The sequence below is a fragment of the Pantherophis guttatus genome, chromosome 18 (assembly GCF_059756535.1).
Source record: "Pantherophis guttatus breed Tessera chromosome 18, ASM5975653v1, whole genome shotgun sequence".
NCBI lineage: Eukaryota > Metazoa > Chordata > Lepidosauria > Squamata > Colubridae > Pantherophis > Pantherophis guttatus.
The window spans coordinates 12,683,720-12,706,323 of NC_142080.1; the positions used below are offsets into that span (position 1 = coordinate 12,683,720).

A 22,604-nucleotide genomic window follows, 5' to 3' on the forward strand; every position below is an offset into this window, starting at 1 on the left:
TTTCTGAGTTAGTGTTTGAGTGCTCTTGGGGCACTAAGTAGGATAGTCCCCCTTCTATGATGATCTTTCCTATGCTTCTCTTTCCTTTGGTCATATATGCTTTCCCTTCCCTGAAGGTTGTCTCAATGCCCAAGTCTTTACTTAGTTTGAGTGTTGCTAATATATTGTGGGGTATTTCTGGGATGAATAGTACCCCCTCTATCTTCCCTATTCCATCTATGTGTGCGCTCCCTTCTCCTTTCACCAATACCTTGTTCTGGTTGGCTACATTGATGTGGTATTCCTTAGGTGTGAATGCCTCCAGTATGTTCCTATTGTTGGTGGTGTGATTGGTGGCTCCTGAGTGAATGAACCATGTGTTCCTTCCTTTTGCCTGGGTGTTTGGGTGTTGGTGGTCTCTAAGTTCGTATAGTGACCCAGTCTGACTATCCCTGGAGCTATCCCTATATCCTCTCCTGTCCCTGGGGTTGGGTGAGTCCCTGTGCCTGAACCTGCTTTCTGGGGAGCGCCTGTCTGAGTAACCTGGTTTGCGGCCTTGCCTTTCCCTATGGTAGCTGTGGTCCCTGTCCCTCTGGTTTCTGGGCAATCTCTCCTATAGTGATTCCTAGACCCACAGTTAAAACATTCTGGCTTATCTTGGTCCCTGGTCTGGAAGTCTACCCTTTTTGTTGGTCTGCTTTCCCTGAGGCTTGATGAGCGTTCCCTTCTCAGGCTGTCCTCCGCAATCAGCCTGTTGGATAACGTCTCTAAAGAGAGGTGCTCTATGTTGAGACTATCCAGTTGCATGATAAAGTTCTCCCAACTGGGGTTTAGGGAGTTTATGATGATGCTTTTCATGATATTATCAGAAATGGTTTCCCCCCTTTGTATGAGTTCTGCCCTGGTGGTGTTTAGCTTGAGTATATGTTCCCCCATGGGTGTCCCTGCCTTATGCCTGGCTGAGTAAAATTCCCTGGATATTTTGGTTGTAGTGGCTGCACTCTTACTGTAAAATAAATTAAGTATTTTTTATAGTATCTCTGCCACGGTTAAGTGGTGGCCAAGACTGGGGTAAATGCTGGGTGACAAGCTAGACATTAGCAGATAGTAAGCCCTGTGGTGCAAACAGTCAATCTCAAAAGTCCATGGCTTCTTGGGTGGGTCATCAAATAAGTACAACATATTTTCTTTCAGAAAAGCAATCTGTAGTTGGTGGTACCACTCCAAAAGATTGGCCCCATCTAATTTCAATTTGTAATTGTCAGCAGTAAAAGTTATATTACTTACAGTCTGTTGCTGTCCATGGTTCTTTATGTGAGTGAACTCACAATATGCTGGGGGAATGCTTGTTGCCAGTCTGAACTGACTTATCTCTATGTTCCTTGTACTTATCTCTATGTTCCTTGTACTTATCTCTATGTTCCTTGTACTTCCTGTAGGTGGCAACTGGGCATGCGCGAGGCTCATTTCGCGCCGGAGGTCGTCTGGTGAGGAGCTCCTTATTGCTGCTCTCAGGCCTAGGCCTAGGCCTGCTGGTGGGGGGCTGGGCTCGCTCCTGGCGGGCCCGTAGCCCTCCCTGGGCGTCGGATGCCATGGCTGGGCCCCTGCATCTTGGGCGAAGGCTGGAAGAAGGCGAGGAGGTGAGGCGGTCGCAGGTCAAGGATCCCTGGAGACGGTGGCGGCGGCTGTCGTAAGTCGAGGATCTCCCGGATTCGGCGGCACGGTAGCGGCGGTGTCAGATATGCTTCCTTCAATATCCAGGAAAGAAAAACCCAAACTCAATCATTTTAAAGAGCTTAGTACTTTTACTGAATATGAAATGATCGCAACCCAGGTAAAGCTGGAAGTGAGCAAAATGCGCGAAATAGCATCTACTAAGCTTCTCCCCCCCCCCCATGTCCATTGACCATCATCCAATCCAAAGGTCTCCCAAAGGTCAGGTGGCATCACGTCTGGCAACGTCATTCATCAGGAATGTAGGGCAGTTGGTCAGCCAGCCCCTTTGGAGATTCACTTTCGTTTCTTGGGAAGACACGTCCTACAATGGAAAAAACACCTCCTGCACCTTCCCCCCCTTCGCCCCCTTTACTAGTCCCTCCCCCCGTTTCTTATGGCAGCTGAAGCAGGCAAAGCTGAGGCTGACATTCGGCCCCTCTTGCAGAAGAGAAGTTATTCCTAAATAAGAGAAAGGGAAAAAAGAGAGAAACAGAATATATACAATAATTATGGTTTATCTGGGTATTTGGTATAGAATTGCTGTATTTTCTTGGGAGCTCGGACCTCCCGTTTATTCACCCATTCAGCCTGAGACAAAGGGAAATGTTTCCAGGCTATCAGATATTGGACTTTACCATGGTGTTTCCTAGAGTCCAAGATTTTCTTAACTTCAAAATGTTGCTCCCCCTCTATGAGAATGGGAATTGGAGGGGTGCTTTGATCAGCCCTCAGGGGAGACGAGTGTTCAGGTTTTAATAAACTAACATGAAATACAGGATGTATACGTCTCAACGTTTTTGGCAATTCCAATTCAACTGTTACTGGATTAATCAGTCTAATCACACGAAATGGTCCTACATACTTAGGGCCAGTTTTTTCGACTTCTGGGTAGTCTGTAAATATTTAGTAGATAAATAAACTTTATCACCCACTTTATAAATGTGAGCTGGGGACCTTTTCTTATCGGCTTGCGCCTTATGGGCCCGGTGTGCCTCATCTAATGCCTTCCGAGTCACTGCCCATGTGCTCTTTAATTGTTCAATCCAATCCATCAAAGAGGGATTCTGGGGATCATCTTGTGGTAGCTCGGGAATGGGTACGAAATCCTGGCCCGAAGCGACCTTAAAAGGAGTGAATCCGGTGCTACTGTGTACGGAATTATTATATGCCACCTCTGCAAATGGCAACAAGTCTACCCAATTGTCTTGCTGGTAATTTACGTAACACCTCAGGTATTGTTCTAGAACCCCATTGGTTCTTTCATAGGCCCCATTTGTCTGAGGGTGGTGACTGGAACTCAGCCCCTGGGCGGAGCCTATCAACTTCAAAAACCCTGTCCAGAAACTGGAAGTAAATTGCACACCCCTTGGAGATCCATGTAGCCGGTAAATCTGCCGAATAAACAGTTTTGCAAGGGTTTTTGCTGAAGGGATCTTTGAGCAACGGATGAAATGTACTTGTTTGGAAAACAAATCAGTTACTACCCAAATGACAGTGCAGCCTTCACTCTCTGGTAAGTCCACAATAAAATCCATAGATATTTCCTTCCATGGGGCATTCGGTCTGGCCACACCATGCAGTAATCCAGGGGGTTTTCCTGGAGGTCTTTTAGCCGAGGCACATACTGGACAGCTAGCCACATATGCCTCTATGTCCTTTTTAAGTGCAGGCCACCAAAATTGTCTCTTAACAAGATGTAGAGTCTTGACAAACGCAAAGTGTCCCACGGCCTTGGCATCATGAGCATATTTCAATACGGTTGTTCTTAATGTGGTCGGAACATACAATTTCGATCCAACCCAAGCTAGTCCGTCACAAAGTGTGCATTCATTCGAGTGGTTCTTAAACCACTCGTCAGTTTTTAGCGCTTCTCGCAATTTTTCGAGTAAATCCCCCAAGAGTTCTGGTTCGGGTTTTCCCTGCGCTCTGGTAGTGACAGGTGTTGCCAATTGTGTCGAGGGGATCATAGGTTGAACCACCTCCTTCTTGATGCTGTTATACTGCGGCAATCTGGAAAGTGCGTCTGCCATGAAGTTCTTTCCACCAGGAAGATAACGTAGGGTGAAATTGAAACGATTGAAATGTTGGGCCCAACGAGCCTGTTTTGGTGATAGTTTGTGTGGTGTTTTTAATGCCTCTAAATTCTTGTGATCAGTCCACACTTCGAAAGGGTGTTTCGCCCCTTCTAAAAATTGTCTCCATGTTAACAGCGCCCATCTAACTGCAAACGCCTCTTTCTCCCATATGGCCCATCTCCTTTCCGTTTCTGATAGTTTACGGGACGTGTAAGCACAGGGTTGTAATATCCCGTTCTCATTCTTTTGCAAGAGTATTGCTCCTACAGCTACGTCACTGGCGTCAGCTTGTACTACAAAAGGTTGTTCCATGTCGGGGTGTTTGAGCATTGGTTCAGCCGCAAACAGCTGTTTCAATTTTTCAAAAGCGGCTTGACAGTCCATAGTCCATTCTAGTGGTTTCGAGGGTTTGGGCTCTACTTCCCCTTTCCTTTTTAGCAAGTCTGTAATTGGTAGTGCGGTTTCTTATGGCAGCTGAAGCAGGCAAAACTGAGGCTGACAGGCAGTGGATCCTGGGCGACGCTGGAGGACCTCCGGATGGGCCAGGAAGCCTGGTGGAGGCCGCGTGGTTGGTGAGTCATTGTTTCTTCTCCTCATTCCGCGGCCTAGGGAAGTTGGTGCGGCGGGTGGCGAGTGCGAATCCTGCAGGTATTCAGTCCTGCAGGCGGCTGGGTCTTGGGTGTAGTTTTTGGGGTGCGTTGTCCCACGTGGTGTCTGCTGGCGTGCTGCAAGAGTTCCGGTGGCTACCCTGCTGCTCTTTTGGGGGTGCTGAGCGTCGGTTTGTTTCTTCCTGGCTCCTGGGGGCTTGAGTGCTGAGCCGAGTGCTGCAGCCAGGTTTTCGATCGTTTCGTCTGCTTCGGGCTCGATGGGTGAGCCCCCGCAGGCTTGTGATCTTGCTTGGGTGCTGTTTTGGGGGTCTTCCCCAGCGAAGTTGGGGTTCTCGCTGTTTCCCGCCATTCGATTTGAATCTCAGCTTCCCATTGGCTGTTGGCCATTCCAAGATGGCCACCGAGAGCATGGCGCGGAAATGAAATCCTCTACGTCCGGAGCTTCAGCTTGGGGATACCTTCCTCTTGCCGGGCTGAGGATTTCTTCTCTCTGTTGCTGGGTGCTCATCGCTGCTCCATTGCTTTCGAGTAGGCTTTGGAGTTTCGCAATGAGCTCCTCTTTGCTGGCAGTCGCTTCCATCATCCCCAGGATGGTGGATCGGAATTATTCATTGCTTGGTGGCTCTGCCCTTTCGCAGTAGTAGGTTTCTTCTCTTGGCCCTTCGTCCCTGAGTTGTGGACTCGGGTTGTAGTCTCCATCACCTTCAGTTGTGGTGGTCCTTGCTGTGGCACCTTCGAGAGCCTGCAGTTCTTTCATCTGTTTGATGTTGGCTCTGGTGGCCATTCTTTTCTCTGCCTCTGTCTGGGTTCTTGATTCTGCCATCTCTGTGAGTTGCGGGTAAACCGTCCTCTGCTACCAACCTGTGACTGATTTCTAGGATCTTACCCAATAACTCCAAACACAGGATGCAGTGAACCAATTCTCTTTATTGATCAATGTTTCTATTACAGGTATTTAGCTGGAAGTGGCCCCTGGACGCCTGGACCATGTCTTAAGTACCTGGGAGGCGGAGCTAAGGTAAGGAGGGGTCAGGGGAGGATCTAGGTGGATGTAGAGTTAACCCTTATCATACCTGGGATGGTGAATGGTGGGCATTTATACATAACAGAACCAGCCTATGCCAGTCTTCAAAGCCCTGAAACCTCATTGAACATCAGTTAACTCTCCATTCGTATTTGTCTTTATCTCCCCTCCCATTTGTGTTTCCTTATTTATTTATTTTATTAAATTTCTATACCGCCCTTCTCCCGAAGGACTCAGAGCGGTGAACAGCCAGAAGATAAAACACAGAGATACAAAAATTTAAAATAGATTAAAAACGAATTAAATAATTTGGCTGAATTTAAAATACCCCATAATTTAAACAGATTAAAATTTGTATTTAAAATTTATATTTAAAAGGGGAGAAGATTTAGGCCAGGCCAGCTTGATGAAAGAAAAACGTTTTAAGCGTTTTTGCAGGACTAACATCTCTGAAAAAGGGGGCAGAATGTCAGAACTGCAATCTTCAACTTGGCACTTCACTGGCGTCCTGCCACCAATTGTTAGGGGAGAGGATGGAGGCAATTGTCACGGACAGGGTAGAGTTGGCCTACAGGGAGGGCGTGTAACAGGCTTCAAAGAAACCACAGGTGTGAGAACCAGCCTGTTCCAGTCTTCAAGTCCACAAAGCCTGAGAAAAGAATGCAAACTTCACCAAGAGGCACCAAACATCTGAGCGGTTCCCCAAACACCTCCTCGGCACACCATTGGTTGAAGACGGACCGGTCGGGGTGGGTGGATGGGATGGTGAGAAGGGGAGAAATTTGCAAATTTTTGACCAGGAGCTTTAGTTGTAGCCTGCTTTTGCTGCAACCACTAATTCCTCTTTTAAAAACCTATCACTTCAACCAAATGGAGTCGAGGGTCTTTCTTTCCTAACGACCTACTTTTGGCAAGCCTAACAACATCATCCTGGGCAAAGGAAGGAGGCCAGGAACTTCCTGACATGATTGGGATACCTACTAGAAACACTCACGTCAAAGGACTCTTCCACCACATTTTTGTTGCGATTTGGCGAGATCTGGCCATGAATGGTGTGGATGGGTTTTAATTGTTTTCTTTTATTGAAAAGTTTTACAAACAAGAATTTTTTTTCCAAATATTTCCCCTCCCCCGCTCCTTTCCCTCCCCCCTCTACCCCCCCGGACTTCCCAGAACAAAATACAGGTAAAACAATTAACAGTCATATGCTAAGCTAAGCTAACTAACTACAGATTCCTATCCCCCCCTCGACACTTTAACTCACCTTTTACTTAACTAAATATACATACTCTTAACTTTTCCATTCATTCATAAGCTATTTGATACTTTTTAGTCCGATATTTGTTTTGAATATAATCAATCCATCTTCTCCATTCCAATATATATTTTTCTTGTGAGTGATCTTTCAAATATGCTGAAATTTTCGCCATTTCTGCCAAATTTGCCACTTTTAATGTCCACTCTTTAATAGTAGGCAATTCTTCCTTCTTCCAGTATTGCGCCACCAAAAGTCTAGCTGCAGTTATTAAATTTAAAATCCATTTAGTCTCTATAACCGTACAATTATACCCAAGAAAAACAATTGTGGGGTAAACTTTATCTTCTTTTTAAGAATATTTTGGATAATCCACCATATTTTAATCCAAAATGCTTTAACTTTTTTACAAGTCCACCATATATGATAATCACAATCACATCTCCAACACTTAGATTGCAAATTCGGATACATACAAGCCAACTTTTTAGGATCTAAATGCCATCTGTAAAACATTATATAAAAATTTTCTCTTAAATTTTGTGCTTGCATAAATTTTACATTTGTTTCTATTTCTTGCATAAGTATCTTGGTTACCCAAACCATGTCTATTCTGGACCAGGACTTATGGGGGTTAGAATAATATGTGAATTTCTTTACCTCGGAATTATAAAATCTGCAACCATCTATTAAATTCACTTCTTGTACTAAATCCATAAAAGTTCTAGGCAGTACATTTTTCTTTTTTTTATTACTCTGATCACTGCTATAATCCTTTTTACATCTACAATTGTGTTGAAATCGCCGATCAAACATATATTCCCTATTTTTTCTTCTATTATCTTTTGATGTACTTTTTTTTGTAAAATTCTAATTGTCCACTGTTCGGCGCATAGATAACCACCAATAACATACTTTTATATTTAAATTTTACTTCTATCATCAATATTCTTCCTACTGAATCTGCATATCTCAATTTACACTCTATTCCTTCTCTAATGTACACCACTATTCCTCTTTTCTTTTCTTCCGCTAGTGTTACAAATGATTCCCCTAATTTTTTACGTAATAAGTATTTTTCATCTTGTTTTCTTATGTGTACCTCTTGAAGGCACACAATATCCATTTTTTGTTTTATCACTTTTCTAAAAATTTGATGTCGTTTAGCCAGAGAATTGAGAGCATTTACATTTAATGATAAGATTTTAAAATTTTGTTCCATTCCTTTGTGGTTCTACTATGCGATATTTCCTATTACTTCCTGTCCTTTCTCTTAGCTCTTCTTTTCCCTCCTTCTTCCTCTTGAGGTTCCCCTTCTTCCTCTTTATCTCCTTCCTCTAGTAGTTTTTCTCGCTCTTCCTGTTTTTGTGTCCTTTTAGTCCTCCGTTCCGGTTCCTCCCTGTTACTATTTGCTCCTTCTATGCCCATCATTTGGTCATGCAGGTTCTGTGCTCTGTGCTGTGAATCCACTTTTATTTTTTTTCCCTTGCCACGACACCACCATTCCTTCCGGTATTATCCATCTAAATGGTATATGCCGTTTATTTAATAATGTGGCTAGGAACCAATATTCTTTTCTTAGTTCTCTTATTCTCTTAGGTACTTGCTTTAGCGTAATTATTTCTTTGCCTTTATAAAACATGGGTTCATTTTTTGTCATTTTATAAACAATGTCTCTTATTTGGAGGTGGGGGTGGAGGTGGGGATACAGTACAGCCTCGATTAATAGGACTAAAAACCCAATGTCAGACCAAGCTGTAATAATAATGCAAATCCAGAGCATGTAAATAAAAATATCAATCTCTGCTATAATTTTCTGTTGATGTAATTTTTTGTTGCAGTGAATGAAACAATACTGATTTGGTGCGCAGGACATCTGCCAGGACCCCTCTGAAGGCTTCTCAGGGGGAGATGAAGCCTGGCCTGAAAGAGCCCCCTCCCTTGCCAAGGAGGCCCGAGAGGGAAAGGGCTCCGGGGAGAAAACGCTCACCAGACGCCGTCCTGTCTTCATATCCAGGTATAGATGCTACAGGGCTGGGCTACCTATGGAACCAGCCTTGTCCTATCACATCAGCCCACCCCACACAATCAATCCATCCATCCATCCATCAATCCATCCATCAGGACAGAGCCAGAAGGGAAAGGTGTGACGAATTTGCCAAGGCTCTGGGGGAAAGGTTTACCCTGAAGTCCTTGGGGCGGGTTGACAGGTATCTGGGTGTACATATCTTGGCCACTAAAAAGGGATTTGCATTATCCCCCCCCCCAAAAAAAGATTGAGGAGTTGTTGGCCAAATGCAAAATGGCGGAGTCTAACTCAACGCATAGCCCCATGCAAAGTGACTACTATGGCCATAATGACAAGGACAGCCCTGAGTTCACAGATAATAAATTTTATAGATCTGTGATTGGCTCCTTGCTATACATTAGCAATTGGAGCAGGCCTGACATAGCTTTAGCTGTAAATCTATTGTCCAGGCATGTGGAAAACCCAAAGGAATTCCACTGGAATGCTGTCAAGAGGGTACTTAGGTACCTCAGGGGCACGGCCGATGCCCTCTTTATACTGGAACCAGAGAAGGGGAAGCCGGCCCAGCTCTCCGCTTACTCGGACGCAGACTGGGCTGGTGACACCAAGAGTAGACGGAGCACCTCTGGTTTCCTCATACTGCTAAATGGCTGTCCTATCCATTGGCATGTTAGGCAGCAAAAATTTGATTCTTGCTCCACGGCCGAGGCAGAATATGCCAGCCTATCGGGCACAACAAACGACTTGATTTGGTTCAATGCTCTGGTAACGAGCATCTGGGCACCTCCTACTCTGCCCATCCAAATTCAAGAAGATAACACGGCCGCAATTGGAATCTCGGGGGCGTACACGGTGGGCTCTAGGTCACGCCACATAGACATCCGCTACAAGAATGTCAGGTAGCTTGCCAGAATGGGGTTTGTACACATCAAACATTGTAATACAACCGACCAGTTAGCTGATCTGTTCACAAAACCTGTGCCCATTGACCGACACAACCTTCTGTGTAAGCGTTTGTGTTTGCTCCTGTAAACGATGCATCTGCATGTCTATGACGCCTGCTCACCCCCTCACTCATACTCACTGGCACCTGTCATTGGCTGGCAAGAAGGGGAATTGTTAGGTGTTTTGTGCCAGCCATGGCAGTTTCTTAAAAGGCCACCAGATGGGAGCAAAGAGGCACCTTTGATCCCACTGGTGGGCCAAAGGGCTCCGGCCCCTGCAGCCCCATTGGGGAGAGTTAATGGCCCTCCGGCCCCCTCACACTTTGGTAAGGGAGAGGCCAGGGGCCCCTCTAAGAATCCCTGCACAGGGGCTGCTCTTTGGCTCTTGTTCTAACTTCCTACAGGACTGAACCAGGGGCTCAATCCAGGCATGGATGCCTCCATGCCAGGGAACTCATTTTACTCTACTTTACTTCTAAATAAAGATTCAACGTGATTGCATCCTTGCGTGCTGTCTTTTCTTGGAAGTGGCCTCAACGAACCATCAATCTTTGTGAGATCCCTCACATCCCCATCAACTTTGCTGGTCAGAAAGTCAGAAAAGGGGTCATGGGACCTCGGGACACTGCAACCGTCATAAGTACATGCCAGTTGCCAAGCCTCTTGAGCTGAATTGTGGCTGTACGTCTAGGTAGCCCAGCCCCAGAGACGAGGCAGGCCCCCAACCTCCTGACCTTCCCCAAGAGCATGAAGACTCAACTCTGCCAGCTGTCTGGGGGCCCAGGGGGGCCCTGCAAGCCATGGGGGGGAGGGGTTGGGGGCCGAAGGAGCTTCCTCTCCTTTCAACTCTGCAATTGTCCCTTTTGCCTTTTTTAAAAAAACAAACCTGTTTGGCTTTTTTTTAAAAAAACTTTGCTTTCAACTGCAGCTTTTGTATCGTTGGAGAGTTTTACCAAAACTACTACAACACTTCAGCGATGATGGGCACTGCAGAAACTGGACCCCCCCAAAAAATCATATATACAAGTAGTCCTCGATTTACGACCATAACTGAGCCCAACATTTTTGTTGCCAGTTGTTAAGTGAATCACTGCAATTCCTAAATTAGTAACATGGTTGTTAAGTGAATCCGGTTTCCCCCTTGGCTTTGCTTGTCAGAAGGCTGCCAAAGGGGATCACGTGACTCCTGGGACACGGCGACTGTCATAAATGTGAGTCACTTGCCAAAGGTCCAAATTCTGATCATATGACCGTGGAGATGCCAGAATGGTCATAAGTGTGAAAAATACTTTGTTCAGTGCTGTTGTAATTTGAACCAGCACTAAAAAAACGGTTGTAAGCCAAGGACTCCATAAGAATAGAATAGAATAGAATAGAATAGAATAGAATAGAATAGAATAGAATAGAATAGAATAGAATAGAATAGAATAGAATAGAATAGAATTAGAGAGTTGGAAGGAACCTCGGAGGTCTCCTAATCCAACCCCCTGCCCATGCAGGAAACCCTACACCAGTATATCATATCTCATATATCTCATATCTCATAATAAGAAAAATTAAAAAACCAAGCTCGGTAGCAGACTTAGCCAATCAAAGAACAAAGCTGATCAGCCTTAATCTTGGTTAGGTTCTTTTGAGATCTAGCACGTTGAGGGACACCATCACACTGAGTCATTCCATAGTGACCCCTAGCTTTGCTCCCCATAATGTCGCTAATGTTTTTTGTGGTTTTTTTGAGAAACTTTATTGAGATTTTTTACAAAAAAGAAAAAAAAACATAAGTGTACTGACATTTACAGTTAGTATCAGATGTGCAGTGTTTTAACTATATACATAAATAATACTTGGTGATATTTCAAATCACTTTTTACCGTTATTTAACACACCTTTAGGTCTTTCTTTCATTTTATCATGCATCCACTTGTACCACCTTTCCCACACAATATAATAAACTGACTTCTCATCATCGTTTAATTCATGAGTTAATTTAGTCATCTCTGCGCACTCCAATATTTTCCTAATTGTGAGCTCTTCTGGTGGTTGGGTTTTCTCTTTCCAGTACTGTGCGTATGCCAATCTGGCGGCTGTAATTATGTGGATCATTAAATGTATCTTTTCCTTTCCATATGGCTTCTTTACTATTCCCAGGAGAAATATCTCTGGTGTTAATTCAATATCTTCGCCAATTATTTCATATAACCATCTCCTGATCTTGTTCCAATATCCTTTCGCTTCCGGGCATGTCCACCACATGTGAAAGAAGGTGCCTTGACCGTGGCCACATTTCCAACAATTAGGATGTATATTAGGGTATATCTTTGCTAGTCTGGCCGGGACTAAATACCATCTATGTAGCATTTTATAATGGTTTTCCTTGTATGTCGCCGCTGTAGTCAATTTAAGATTCCTATTCCATGCCTCCTCCCATTCCCCAAAATTTATATCACGCCCTATATTTTTCTCCCATGCATTTATTTGATTCTTTGTGATATCTTCGGACTTGTCATCACCTAATAAATAGTTGTATAGTTTGGCCAGAATCTTTTTATTTGTTCCCATCAGGACTTTATCCAATCCATTTGATCCAAGTTCTAAACCGTATTGTTCTTTGTCTTTGTGATATCTAGATTTTATTTGTGAATAGGTCCACCAATCTAAAGTTATTCCTTGCTCTCGTAAAGTATCATTTGATTTAAGATTCCCTCCTTCGTCTAAGATATCTTTGTATCAGCCCATTTTCTCCGTCCCCCATCTATTGGGGTGGATCAGGGCCTCCATCGTTGAGAGCCAACTTGGAATTTTTTTGTAATATCTTTGCCTAATCGGGGTCCATGTTTGTATCAATGAGTCTCTAATTTTATGTCTATGGAAATATGTCTTCCTTTTCTTCTCTACATCCCAAATGTGGGCATGCCACCCTTTTTGCAAATCGTGGCCTTCTAGGGTAAGAATCCTCTCATTTTCCAGGGTGATCCAATCTCTTATCCAGACTAGCTTAGCTGCCCTGTAATATATTTCCCAATCGGGGAGTCCAAATCCACCTATATCTCTTTTGCCCCTTAAAATTTTAATAGAAAACCTCGGTTTTTTCCCCTCCCATATAAATTCTCTGATGATTTTGTCTAATTCTAAAAAAAACTTTTTCTCTAAATTTACCGGTATGTTTTGGAATAAAAATAGTATTCTGGGGAGAATATTCATCTTAATTGTGGCTATCTTGCCCAAAAGTGATCATCTTATTTTCTTCCATCTGTCAAGGTCTTGTTTCATCTTCCTAATTAGGGGAGTATAATTGTCGTCTTTTAAGGTCGAACATCTTGATGTAATCCAAATTCCTAGGTATTTAATTTTTTTGGCAACCTGTAGTCCTAATACTTGTTTTTCTGGCTCTCAGTTGTATTCTTAATCAATACTTTGGTTTTGGTTTTGTTCAATGTGAAGCCTGCCACCTCTCCATATTTACTTAATTCCTCTAGCACTTTTGGTCCTGATTCTATGGGGTCTTCAAGGATTAAGGCTACATCGTCTGCAAATGCTTGCGTCTTGTAAATTTCCTTCCTGATCTTCAGTCCTTTTATTTCCTCATTAATTCTAATTTTCCGTAAAAGAACTTCTAAGGCCAAAATAAACAATAATGGGGATAGGGGGCAACCTTGCCTTACTCCCTTACTAATTTGGAATGTTTTAGTCCTATGCTCAGTGGCAGACTTAGCCAATCAAAGAACAAAGTTGATCAGCCTTAATCTTGGTTAGGTTCTTTTGAGATCTAGCACATTGAGGGACACCATCACAGTGGGTCATTCCATAGTGACCCCTAGCTTTGCTCCCCATAATGTCGCTAATGTTATCAAGGGGGTTATCCAGGGGACCCTCCATATCCCATCCCTATTATCTTGGGGAGTAAGAGGCCCCTTGGGTCATGACACCAGCTGTCCCCCATGAGAACATAATGCGGTGATGTCACAGCCCCTGGGGCAGAGATATAAAGGCAGAAGGGATGAGAGGGGAGCTGTGGAGAGTTGAGGAGAGTAGAGGATAGTTGAGTTCAGTTGAGTTGTGTTGAGCAGAGTAGAGCAGAGCAGAGCGGAGGGGAGTGTTCTACTTTGTCAAATACCTCGCTGAAGCCTTTCAACTTTTATTTCTAGTCTGTCTTTCACAGTTACGTTGTTGGTAGGTTGGGCTATAGTTTCTTTTTGCATGCAAAGAACGAGTTAAGCAACTCTGCTTTCTCTCTGCTGCCTGTAATTTCCTTGCCGTCTTCTCTCTTTAGGGGACTTTTAGTTTGGTTGCTGTGCCAAACCAGACAGTTGTAGAGGTACAAAGGAGAGACTCCCAAATTCCTCTGTAGATCAGCAGCTCCTTGGGCAGTCTGAGCTTCTTGACCCAGGAAGAACATGTGATAAATAGAGATAGATAGATAGACAACTAGATAGATAGATAGATAGATAGATAGATAGATAGATAGATAGATAGATAGATAGATGATAGATGATAGATGATAGATGATAGATGATAGATGATAGATGATAGATAGATAGATAGATAGATAGATAGATAGATAGATGATAGATAGATAGATAGATAGATAGATAGATGATAGATAGATAGATAGATAGATAGATAGATGATAGATAGATAGATAGATAGATAGATAGATAGATAGATAGATAGGAGCACCAAGGACCCCTCCTTTCAACCTGGAGTTACAAAACTTCTCCTTTATTGACAGGATCTCCATCCAGTTCAAGAACTCCCTCTTCACGAGAGGATGGACCACATGCTAAAAAAGTTGCCCTTCTTGAAGAAGGAGGACAGCAAGGAGTCCCATCCACAAATTACGAATAATGACCCATGGCAGTGGAACAGTCACTTCTCTGGCTCCCACCCGTCCACTTCTTCGGCCACTCAAAGAACCACGCAGGTCTTGCCCCTTCTTGTAAAGGGTTCCCCAGCTCCAGTGGACATGAGCAAGAAGGTGCAGCCTCCAGCACTGGTGCTGCCAGAATTGGTGCGCAGGACCCCTCTGAGGGCTTCTCAGGGGGAAATGAAGCCTGGCCTCAAAGAGCCCCCTTCCTTGCCAAGGAGGCCCGAGAGGGAAAGGGCTCCGGGGAGAAAAAGCTCTCAAGACACCATCCTTCCCTCATATCCAGGTATAGATGCTACAGGGCTGGGCTACCTATGGAACCAGCCTTGTCCTATCACATCAGCCCACCCCACACAATCAATCCATCCATCCCTCCATCAATCAATCCATCAGGACAGAGCCAGAAGGGACCTTAGAGGTCTTCCTTCTCCAGAGACAAGCAATAAGTTTCTCTTCCTACCTTCTAGTGCTTTGGAAAATAAGTTGGCCCCCTCCTCTGTGTGCCAGCCCCTCAAATACTGGAAGACTGCTCTCATGTCACTAGTACACCCTTCCTTCCTTTTCCTAACTACCCAAATCCAAATCCTGCAATCGTCCTTCATCAGGTAGGGACGTTATGGTGCAGACTCCATCAGTCAAAGAGTTTCGACTGTGGGGCCTAGGAAGAGGGTCTTCTCTACTGCTGCCACTGTATTAGGGAACATCTTACCCTCAGAGGTGAGGAAAGACCCCTCCCTCTTAGCCTTTTTCAAAGGCTAGATCTAAATTATAAGATTACAACATCATGAAATTTCAAAGCAATAAAAAATTCCAATTCCATATATAAGATGGTTGTCTAAGGACAGGAAGATCAGGGCCTCGAGACTTATGACACGTTTGACCCCTCCCTCAGGCTCAGCCTGGTGATCCACTACGCACTCCTTGTCTCTCTCTGCTTTGAGAAGGCTTGTCCTGTCGAATTGCCCATCAATCTCTGTCTGTCTCTTCTTCTCAGAACTCTCTGACGAGTCTTTCAAAAATTTATGGGAGAGCAGGAAGCCATTAAAAGGCAGACCCGTCAAAGAAATCTTGGATCTCATGGACGAGAGAGAAATATTAGAGACCATCTTGGACCATCTTCGTCCTTTCCAGGTAAGCAGCTGGGTTTGTGTCGCGGTGGGCCCTGAGGTCCATCGTGGAGAGGGTCCAGAAGCCAGGGCTGCCTCGGTGGAGATCATTTATCCCAAAAGTAGACAAATGTAGTTATGGAGAATTTGCTGAACTAGGGGGTCCTTGCTGGAAGGATCATGGAACGACCATGGAATGATTGCCTCAACCATTTTGGACTCCACCTCAACATCAAGACAGGATACTTAGGGACTGTCACCACCCCTGGAATGCTTCAAATCAATGGAGAAAACCTAAAGAAGGTGGACATTTTTTGGTATCTGGGATCCCACCTCCAATGTCAATGGTGACATCAATGGCGAGGTGAGAGCAAAGGAGAATGCAGCCTGGATACGTTGGCGAGAACTCACCAGTGTGTTACTGGACAGACGAATGGCCACCCATCTTAAATCTAAGACCTACAAGACAACCATCCGCCCTGTTGCACTGTCTGGCACTGAATGCTGGGCAGCAACAACAGGGACCAGAAGCTCTCTGCATGCCACGGAAATGCGAAATGGTCCTGAGTGTGAGAAACAGTCCATTTTTTTCAGTTGTAAACTATCCTTTATAACTTCGAACAGTCAGTAAATAAATGTTCTGACCCAAACACGACAAACCCTCTGAAGTGAACTCAAAGATTCCTTTATGAGGAGAGCCAGCAGCCCCGACAAAAAGTTTCTCTCTCACCACAGGCTAACAAGTCCATCCGGCAGGGAGAAGAATCGTTGTCTGCCCCATCTATTCATCTCCGCCCCCTGCCTTTTATCCCCAGAGCTAGGGAGGGGCTTCGCTAGCAGTGGTGGCTCGTCTGTCCCAAGGACCGGCCCATAGATTTCCACTGCTCTCCTCTCCTCTGCCTTCTGTGTATCCGCGCGTCAGGCACTGGACCCAGATGTTCCTCCTCTTCCTCATCCACCTCCAGACCTGCGGTCTGTTGACTCACCATCTGAGGGCTGACGGATGGCCCAGGCTCCTCCTCTGTCTCTCTCTCTGCCAGCCCCATTCCCTCTTCCCCCTCGGAGCTCTCAGGTTGCCTTGATGCTGGCCCTGACTCCCACGCCTCCTCCTCCTCCTCCTCCTCCTCCTCCTCCTCCTCCTCCTCCTCCTCCTCCTCCTCCTCCTCCTCCTCCTCCTCCTCTGATTCGGCTGCTGGAGGGCCACAACAATAAATGGTGATAAATCAAGTTCTCACAATTTGTGGCAGAGATTTTCCAACCGTTCATCTCAAAAGCTGCCTCTGCTCCAGCTGATACAATCCGGATGGTCCTTGTTACGTGCTTCGTGTCTGTCCCAGCTAGAAAAGTCAAATTACTTATAATATGCATCCGGACGCAGAAGGGAAACCAATCCTCCCCTTGGAAACACACAGAAAGCTGTTCCTTCCTCTGCTCCTTCACTTTCTCACAACTTCTTTTTTGTTGTTCTTGTTGTTGTTGGCAAAGCAGATTCCTTCAGACCACAAACTGCCCAGGAGGAAAACAAGCGCATTGCCGCCCATCGACCAGAAGCAAAGCACGTCCCAGGTCTTGTCTAAAGACAAGGTAAATATGCGGAGGTTTTACACTTTTAGGGCCGCAGTTATCTTAGATGCAACATCAGAAGAGGACAGCTTGCCATGGCCAACTCACCGTGGCTGCCCACGAGCCACAGCAGACTCACCGCGGGTTAATTCAACCATTCCGTTCTCTCCAATAATGTTAAAAATCATTTTAACATTTGTCGTTTATGTTTCATTTGTCCCTCCTTTGAGGCCTCCTTTCTTTGACGCTTCTGTTCCACCATTTCCTCGATATTAGACAGACAATGAATAATAGAACTACAGACTTGGAAGGGGGCCTTGGAGGTCTTCTAGTCCAACCCCCTACTGAAGGAGGAAACCCTTTCCCATTTCAGGCAAACGGTTGTCCAATCTCTTCTTAAAAGCTTCCAGTGATGCAACACCCACAACTTCTGGAGGCAAACTGTTCCACTGGTTAATTGTTCTGACTGTTTGGAAGTTTCTCCTTGGTTCTAGATTGGTTCTCTCCTTGATAAGTTTCCATCCATTGTTTCTTGTCTTGCCTTCGGGTGCTTTGGAGAATAGGCTGACCCCCTCCTCTTTTTGGCAACCCTTGAGGTATTGGAACCCTGCTATTAGTGTAACTCTTGTTCCCTGGTGAGTTGGCCACGGCAAGTAGGCCATGGCTAGTTGGCCATGGTTAGTTGGCCAAGCCAAGAGGGCCATGGCAAGTTGTCCCAATCCACCACGGAGAGCTAATGCATGTAAAAAGATGAAGCTGCCAGATCTCCACAGAAACCATAAAGGATCTCAGGACGGCCAAACAGAGAATCAGCAAAGGGCACCTATGGGGATGGGGGAGGGGGGTTAAAGTAGCTTTTCAAGAAGAAGAAAGTCAAAATGGCAATTATTGACTTATTAGATTCGTATGCTGCCCATCTCCCCAATCAGGTCACCCAGGACCAGTTTCCGTGTGCTTGACCACACGGAGTCCTTTTCTGATCCTAATTTCTCCTATATTTCCTTTTCCTGGCCGTTTGGTGGAGCTCCCTAGGACTCACGGACTCTTTTTCCCACCTTCAGATTAGCCTCTACAAATATTATGGCGTTAAACTGCGAAACTCAACACAGAAGGACCTGGTGACGGAACAGCTCCAAAGCCTTCTAAGTTTTTCACTCCAGGAAGAAACAGACCGAGAGGTGAGTGGCAGTGGGATGCCTGCGGGGGCTGAGACCTCCATCTTTGTGGGGTCCTTGGGGCTCTCTGAGCTTGGATGTTTTCTTGCAGACGTTTAGTGACCCAACTAGGTCACCTCATCAGTGCTAGAAGAGAACAGGTTTTGCAGAATAGAGGTGAAGGGAGGAGGAGGAGGAGGAGGAGAATTGTGGGGTCCTTGGTGCTCTCTTAACTTGGTTGTTTTCCTGTAGATGTTTCATGACCCAGCTAGGTAACATCATCAGTGCTAGAAGAGAATGGGGGTTACAGAGAGGAGGAGGAGGAGGAGGACTGTGGGGTCCTTGGTGCTCTCTGTGCTTGGTTGTTTTGTTGCAGACATTTCATTACCCAGCTAGGTAATTTCATCAGTGCTAGAAGGGCCTGGGGTTTGCAGAGAGGAGGAGGAGCAGGAGGTGGAGAAGGGGAGGAGAAAGCGGAAGGTAAAGACAAAGGGTTAGGTGCAAATAAGAGCCTTGGTGGTGCAGCGGACTAAAATGCTGTTAAGTAGCACGTAGCTGCCAGCTGCCGGCAATTACTGTGAGTTCAAATCTCACCAGGCTCAAGGTTGACTCAACCTTCCATCCTTCCGAGGTAGGTAAAATGAGGACCCGGATTGTGGGGGCAATAAGCTGACTTTGTATTAAAAAGAACACCGCTTGGGGGGGGGGAAAAGACCTACTAAGCAGGTCTATACAAAAGTATGAAGGCTATTGCTTAACGCATTGTAAGCCGCCCTGAGTCTCCGGAGAAGGGCGGCATATAAATCGAACCAATAAATCAATAAATGTCCTAATTCACAAACATCGCTTTGCCTAGGGAATCTCGGAATCCATTCGAATGGCATCCTTTTGCCACCTGCCTGAGATTCTGGTGGCCCTGGAGGAGGCTGGCCAGTTCAGGCAGACAAAAGGACCGTTTGCAGTAGAAGCCCCCATTGAGGTAAGACCAGGGATGGGGTTGCAAGGTCTGAAACTCAGTGCAGAAGGAGGCTGGGGGATTCTGGGAAGGAGAGTCCAATGTGCTTAGAAGGACTTAGGCTCCAGGCTGTCAGGTCTCCTCAGATTGGTCATAGATCTCGTAGATGTAGGTGGTGCTGAAATTCTCCATCTCCATCTCCTGGAGAACTATTTTATAAGGCTAGAGAAGATTAGGAGCTGCCCCAACAAACACCTCGAGTAGACCCAAAGGTGCTTTTTCCAAAGGCTTGGGCTTGGTTTTTTCCTGAAGACATTTCGCTTCTCATCCAAAAAGCTTCTTCTCTTTTGACCAAAGTCAGACCTGAAGAAGCTTCTGGGATGAGAAGCGAAACCTCTTCAAGGAAAAACAAAGTCCAGTTGCCTTTGAAAAAGCCCCTTTGGGGCAACCGTGACCTGGATGACTAAGAAGCTCCATCAGTTTCCATCCATTGCTTCTTGTCTTGTCTTCTGGTGCTTTGGGAAAGAGTTTGACCCCCTCGTCTTTGGACTGACAGGACTCACAGACTCTCTCCGAGAGATGGATTCGGACCACATTAATACTCTGCTATGGCCAGGCAGTCCTGGGAGCGCAAGTAGAGGACATGATGCCTTTCCTGGACAACATTGTCTCAGAAATACTCTATCAGTATTCCAGCATGAAAAAGGTAGGCAGGTTTCCACCCTCTACTTCTCTTAATGCTGAGTTTAATCACAAGAACAATTATAATCCGGAGTCCTTAGCTTGTTTGATTTCTTAAAGACATTTCATGACCCAACTAGCATGTTGTGGGAGAGGAGGAGGAGGAGGAGGAGGAGGAGGAGGAGGAGGAGGAGGAGGAGGAGGAGGAGGAGGAGGAGGAGAATCTATGGTCTTGTTGCATTTATTATCCTCAAGGCAGCGCTCCTGCATTACACTCTTTCTTCCTTTCCACACAACAACTCTGTGACGTGTTTTGGATTGAGACTGGCCCCAACTCACCTAGCTGGCTCTCGTGCCTAGGGCGGGACTTGAACTCACAGTCTCCTGGTGATTGGCCCAAAGACAGTTGGCCCTTTTCCCTAAGGAGGAACTAGAACTCACCATCTCCTGGTGATTGGCGCAAAGTCTCTCAGCTGCCTTTCATCCTAAAGTGGGACTAGAACCCAGAGTGTCCAGTGATGTTTTGATTGGGGGCCCCCAGAGTTCAACCAAAGACAATCGGCTACGTAAAGGTTTCAGTAAATAAATACATCCTCTTCCTTCTGGTTTCTTTTCATTCCCACTGGGGTTTTCCAGGACGAAGGGCTGAAGAAAGCCTTCATGAGGTCCATCATCATGATCACCAAAGCTGTTGCCAACAGCAGGAGGCAAGACCTCGATTTGCCCCAGAAACAGGAACTGGTCACAAACATCGTTGTAAGTGGGGAGAGGGGGGGAGGCAGGTGCTCCTGGGCGTCTTTCTTTTTGGAAGTGAATTTGAACCGAATTGAATGCCAATCAATGGAGCCTGAAAGGTTTTGTTGCTAAGAGGGACATTTGTTAAGGGAATTCTGCCCATTGTATGACCTGTCTTGCCACCGTTGTTAGCCGAATCATTTTCGTTCAGTTAATCGCACGGCTGTTAAGGGAATCTGGCTTCCCAATTTTATATAGGCCATCAAGAGGCCACAGTTACCCACCCCTGACTTAAATCATGGTCACGGGACACTGCAAACTGCCATCAATGCAAGCTGGTGGCCAAGTGACCGAAATGGGGTCACAGGATCGCTGAGGAAGGGGCGCCTCTCGGAACTTGGCATCTGGGTCATAAGTAGTCCTGAAGAGATCCCTCAAAACTTTAAATGGTGGCTAAGTGACCAGTTGTAAGCTGGGGACTTCCTGTGTCAACCAGAAAAAGCGTAGGGCTGGGAAGAGGGCCAGCTGGAGGGTGGCCATATCTCAGGTTCTTTCTTAGATGGGTTTCCTTCTCTTTTCAGGAAGTCATTGAAGATGAGCCCGCGAGACCCTTGTCCATCGAAAATCTCCATCAAGCGATCATCACCATCACCTGCATGAGGTATGTACCTGCCGAGAGACAGAGAGAGAGAGAGAGAGACAGAGAGAGAGAGAGAGACAGAGGAAGGAGGGAGGGAGAGAGAGAGAAATCCTGCATCCTGTTTTGGTCACCACAATATAAAAAAGATGTTGAGACTCTAGAAAGAGTGCAGGGAAGAGCAACCAGGATGATGAGGGGAGTTCTGATATTTGAGGGGCTCTCAGAGAGAGGAGGGGGTCAACTTCCCCTCCAAAGTAGCTGAGAGCATGATGAGAAGCGATGTAGGGAAGCTTATCAAAGAGAGATCCAGGAGAAATTTCCTGACACCGAGAACAATCCATCAGTGGAACAGTTTGCCTCCAGAAGTTGGGGGTGCTCCATCCCTCGAGGTTTTCAAGAAAAGAGGGGACAACCATATGACTGGGATGGTTTAAGGACCATCAAGCAAGGGTTGGAGTAGAAGACCTCCGAGGTCCCTTTTAGCCTAATGAGTCTATGATCTTCTCACCCTCCTCCTCTTTTCTCGTCTTTCATCAGCCGTATGAAGCCCCCCTTGAACTCCGAGATGAGGTCTAAAGTGGTGAGAAAAAGCATCCAGAAGGTGTTTTCCTTGCCGGCTTACCTGGTGACAAAACTGAACGTGAACGGCCCAGGACAACCAGCTCAAACTCAGGTGAGCAGTCCAGATGGAGCCAAGCCATCTGAGATCCACCTGGAAATAAGCATGATTCAAAATCTCCTCCAAAACTCTGGATCCATCCATCGAGCCCAATGTCCTTTTGTTCCTCGTGTTCAGCCGAGAAAGCATTTCCTCCAACTCTGGAAGAAAAACCAGCCCTGCAAGACGGGCCACTCCGTTGATTGCAGAAGGGTGGACTTCAACTCCCAGAAGTCCGTGGCTGGCTCAGGATTGTTGGGCGTTGCAGTCCACCAGTCGTCCTGAAAGGGCCATAAGTTCCCCAGCCCTGGATTTCTTCCTCTTTCTTCCTTTACACCACTTCTTCCTTTAGATATTCTTTTTCTCCTTCTAGGATTTTTATGACCAGATGGTGACCACCTGCAACACCATGCTCACCGCCTTGCTGTCCGAGGCTCCCAATTTGGATTCCCTGCAGGATGTCTTGACGGTAAAGAGTGATTCTTTCTCGGGGTTGGTCAGCCAGATGTTTAGGCTGGATTTGGCGATTCTGTCCAGCTGTCGAGCCCCTCCCAAGGACCCGGGATAGGCAAATGTGGCTGTTGGATGGACAACTCGTCCCATGGGACAATTCAACCA

General features: G+C 45.8%; 1 protein-coding gene across 4 annotated transcripts in view; it reads left to right on the forward strand.

Annotated features, from left to right (window-relative positions):
* Nucleotides 1-3,064: 3,064 nt before the first annotated feature.
* Nucleotides 3,065-22,604, forward strand: part of LOC148111597 (maestro heat-like repeat family member 5) — a 37,381-nt gene continuing 17,841 nt past the window's right edge. Inside the window, exons 1-12 of one of the 4 annotated variants that reach the window (XM_087880800.1) lie at nt 3,065-5,396; nt 8,499-8,674; nt 14,360-14,638; nt 15,489-15,625; nt 17,089-17,184; nt 18,225-18,341; nt 19,174-19,296; nt 19,829-19,978; nt 20,590-20,709; nt 21,270-21,349; nt 21,866-22,001; nt 22,360-22,455. In XM_087880800.1, the coding sequence (XP_087736926.1) occupies nt 14,482-14,638; nt 15,489-15,625; nt 17,089-17,184; nt 18,225-18,341; nt 19,174-19,296; nt 19,829-19,978; nt 20,590-20,709; nt 21,270-21,349; nt 21,866-22,001; nt 22,360-22,455 (1,212 nt within the window). In that variant the 5' untranslated portion in view covers nt 3,065-5,396; nt 8,499-8,674; nt 14,360-14,481. Of the gene's footprint in view, nt 5,397-8,498; nt 8,675-13,613; nt 13,801-14,359; nt 14,781-15,488; nt 15,626-17,088; nt 17,185-18,224; nt 18,342-19,173; nt 19,297-19,828; nt 19,979-20,589; nt 20,710-21,269; nt 21,350-21,865; nt 22,002-22,359; nt 22,456-22,604 lie in introns of those variants that run through there. The other 3 variants (XM_087880798.1, XM_087880797.1, XM_087880799.1) reach the window with 3 other exon arrangements.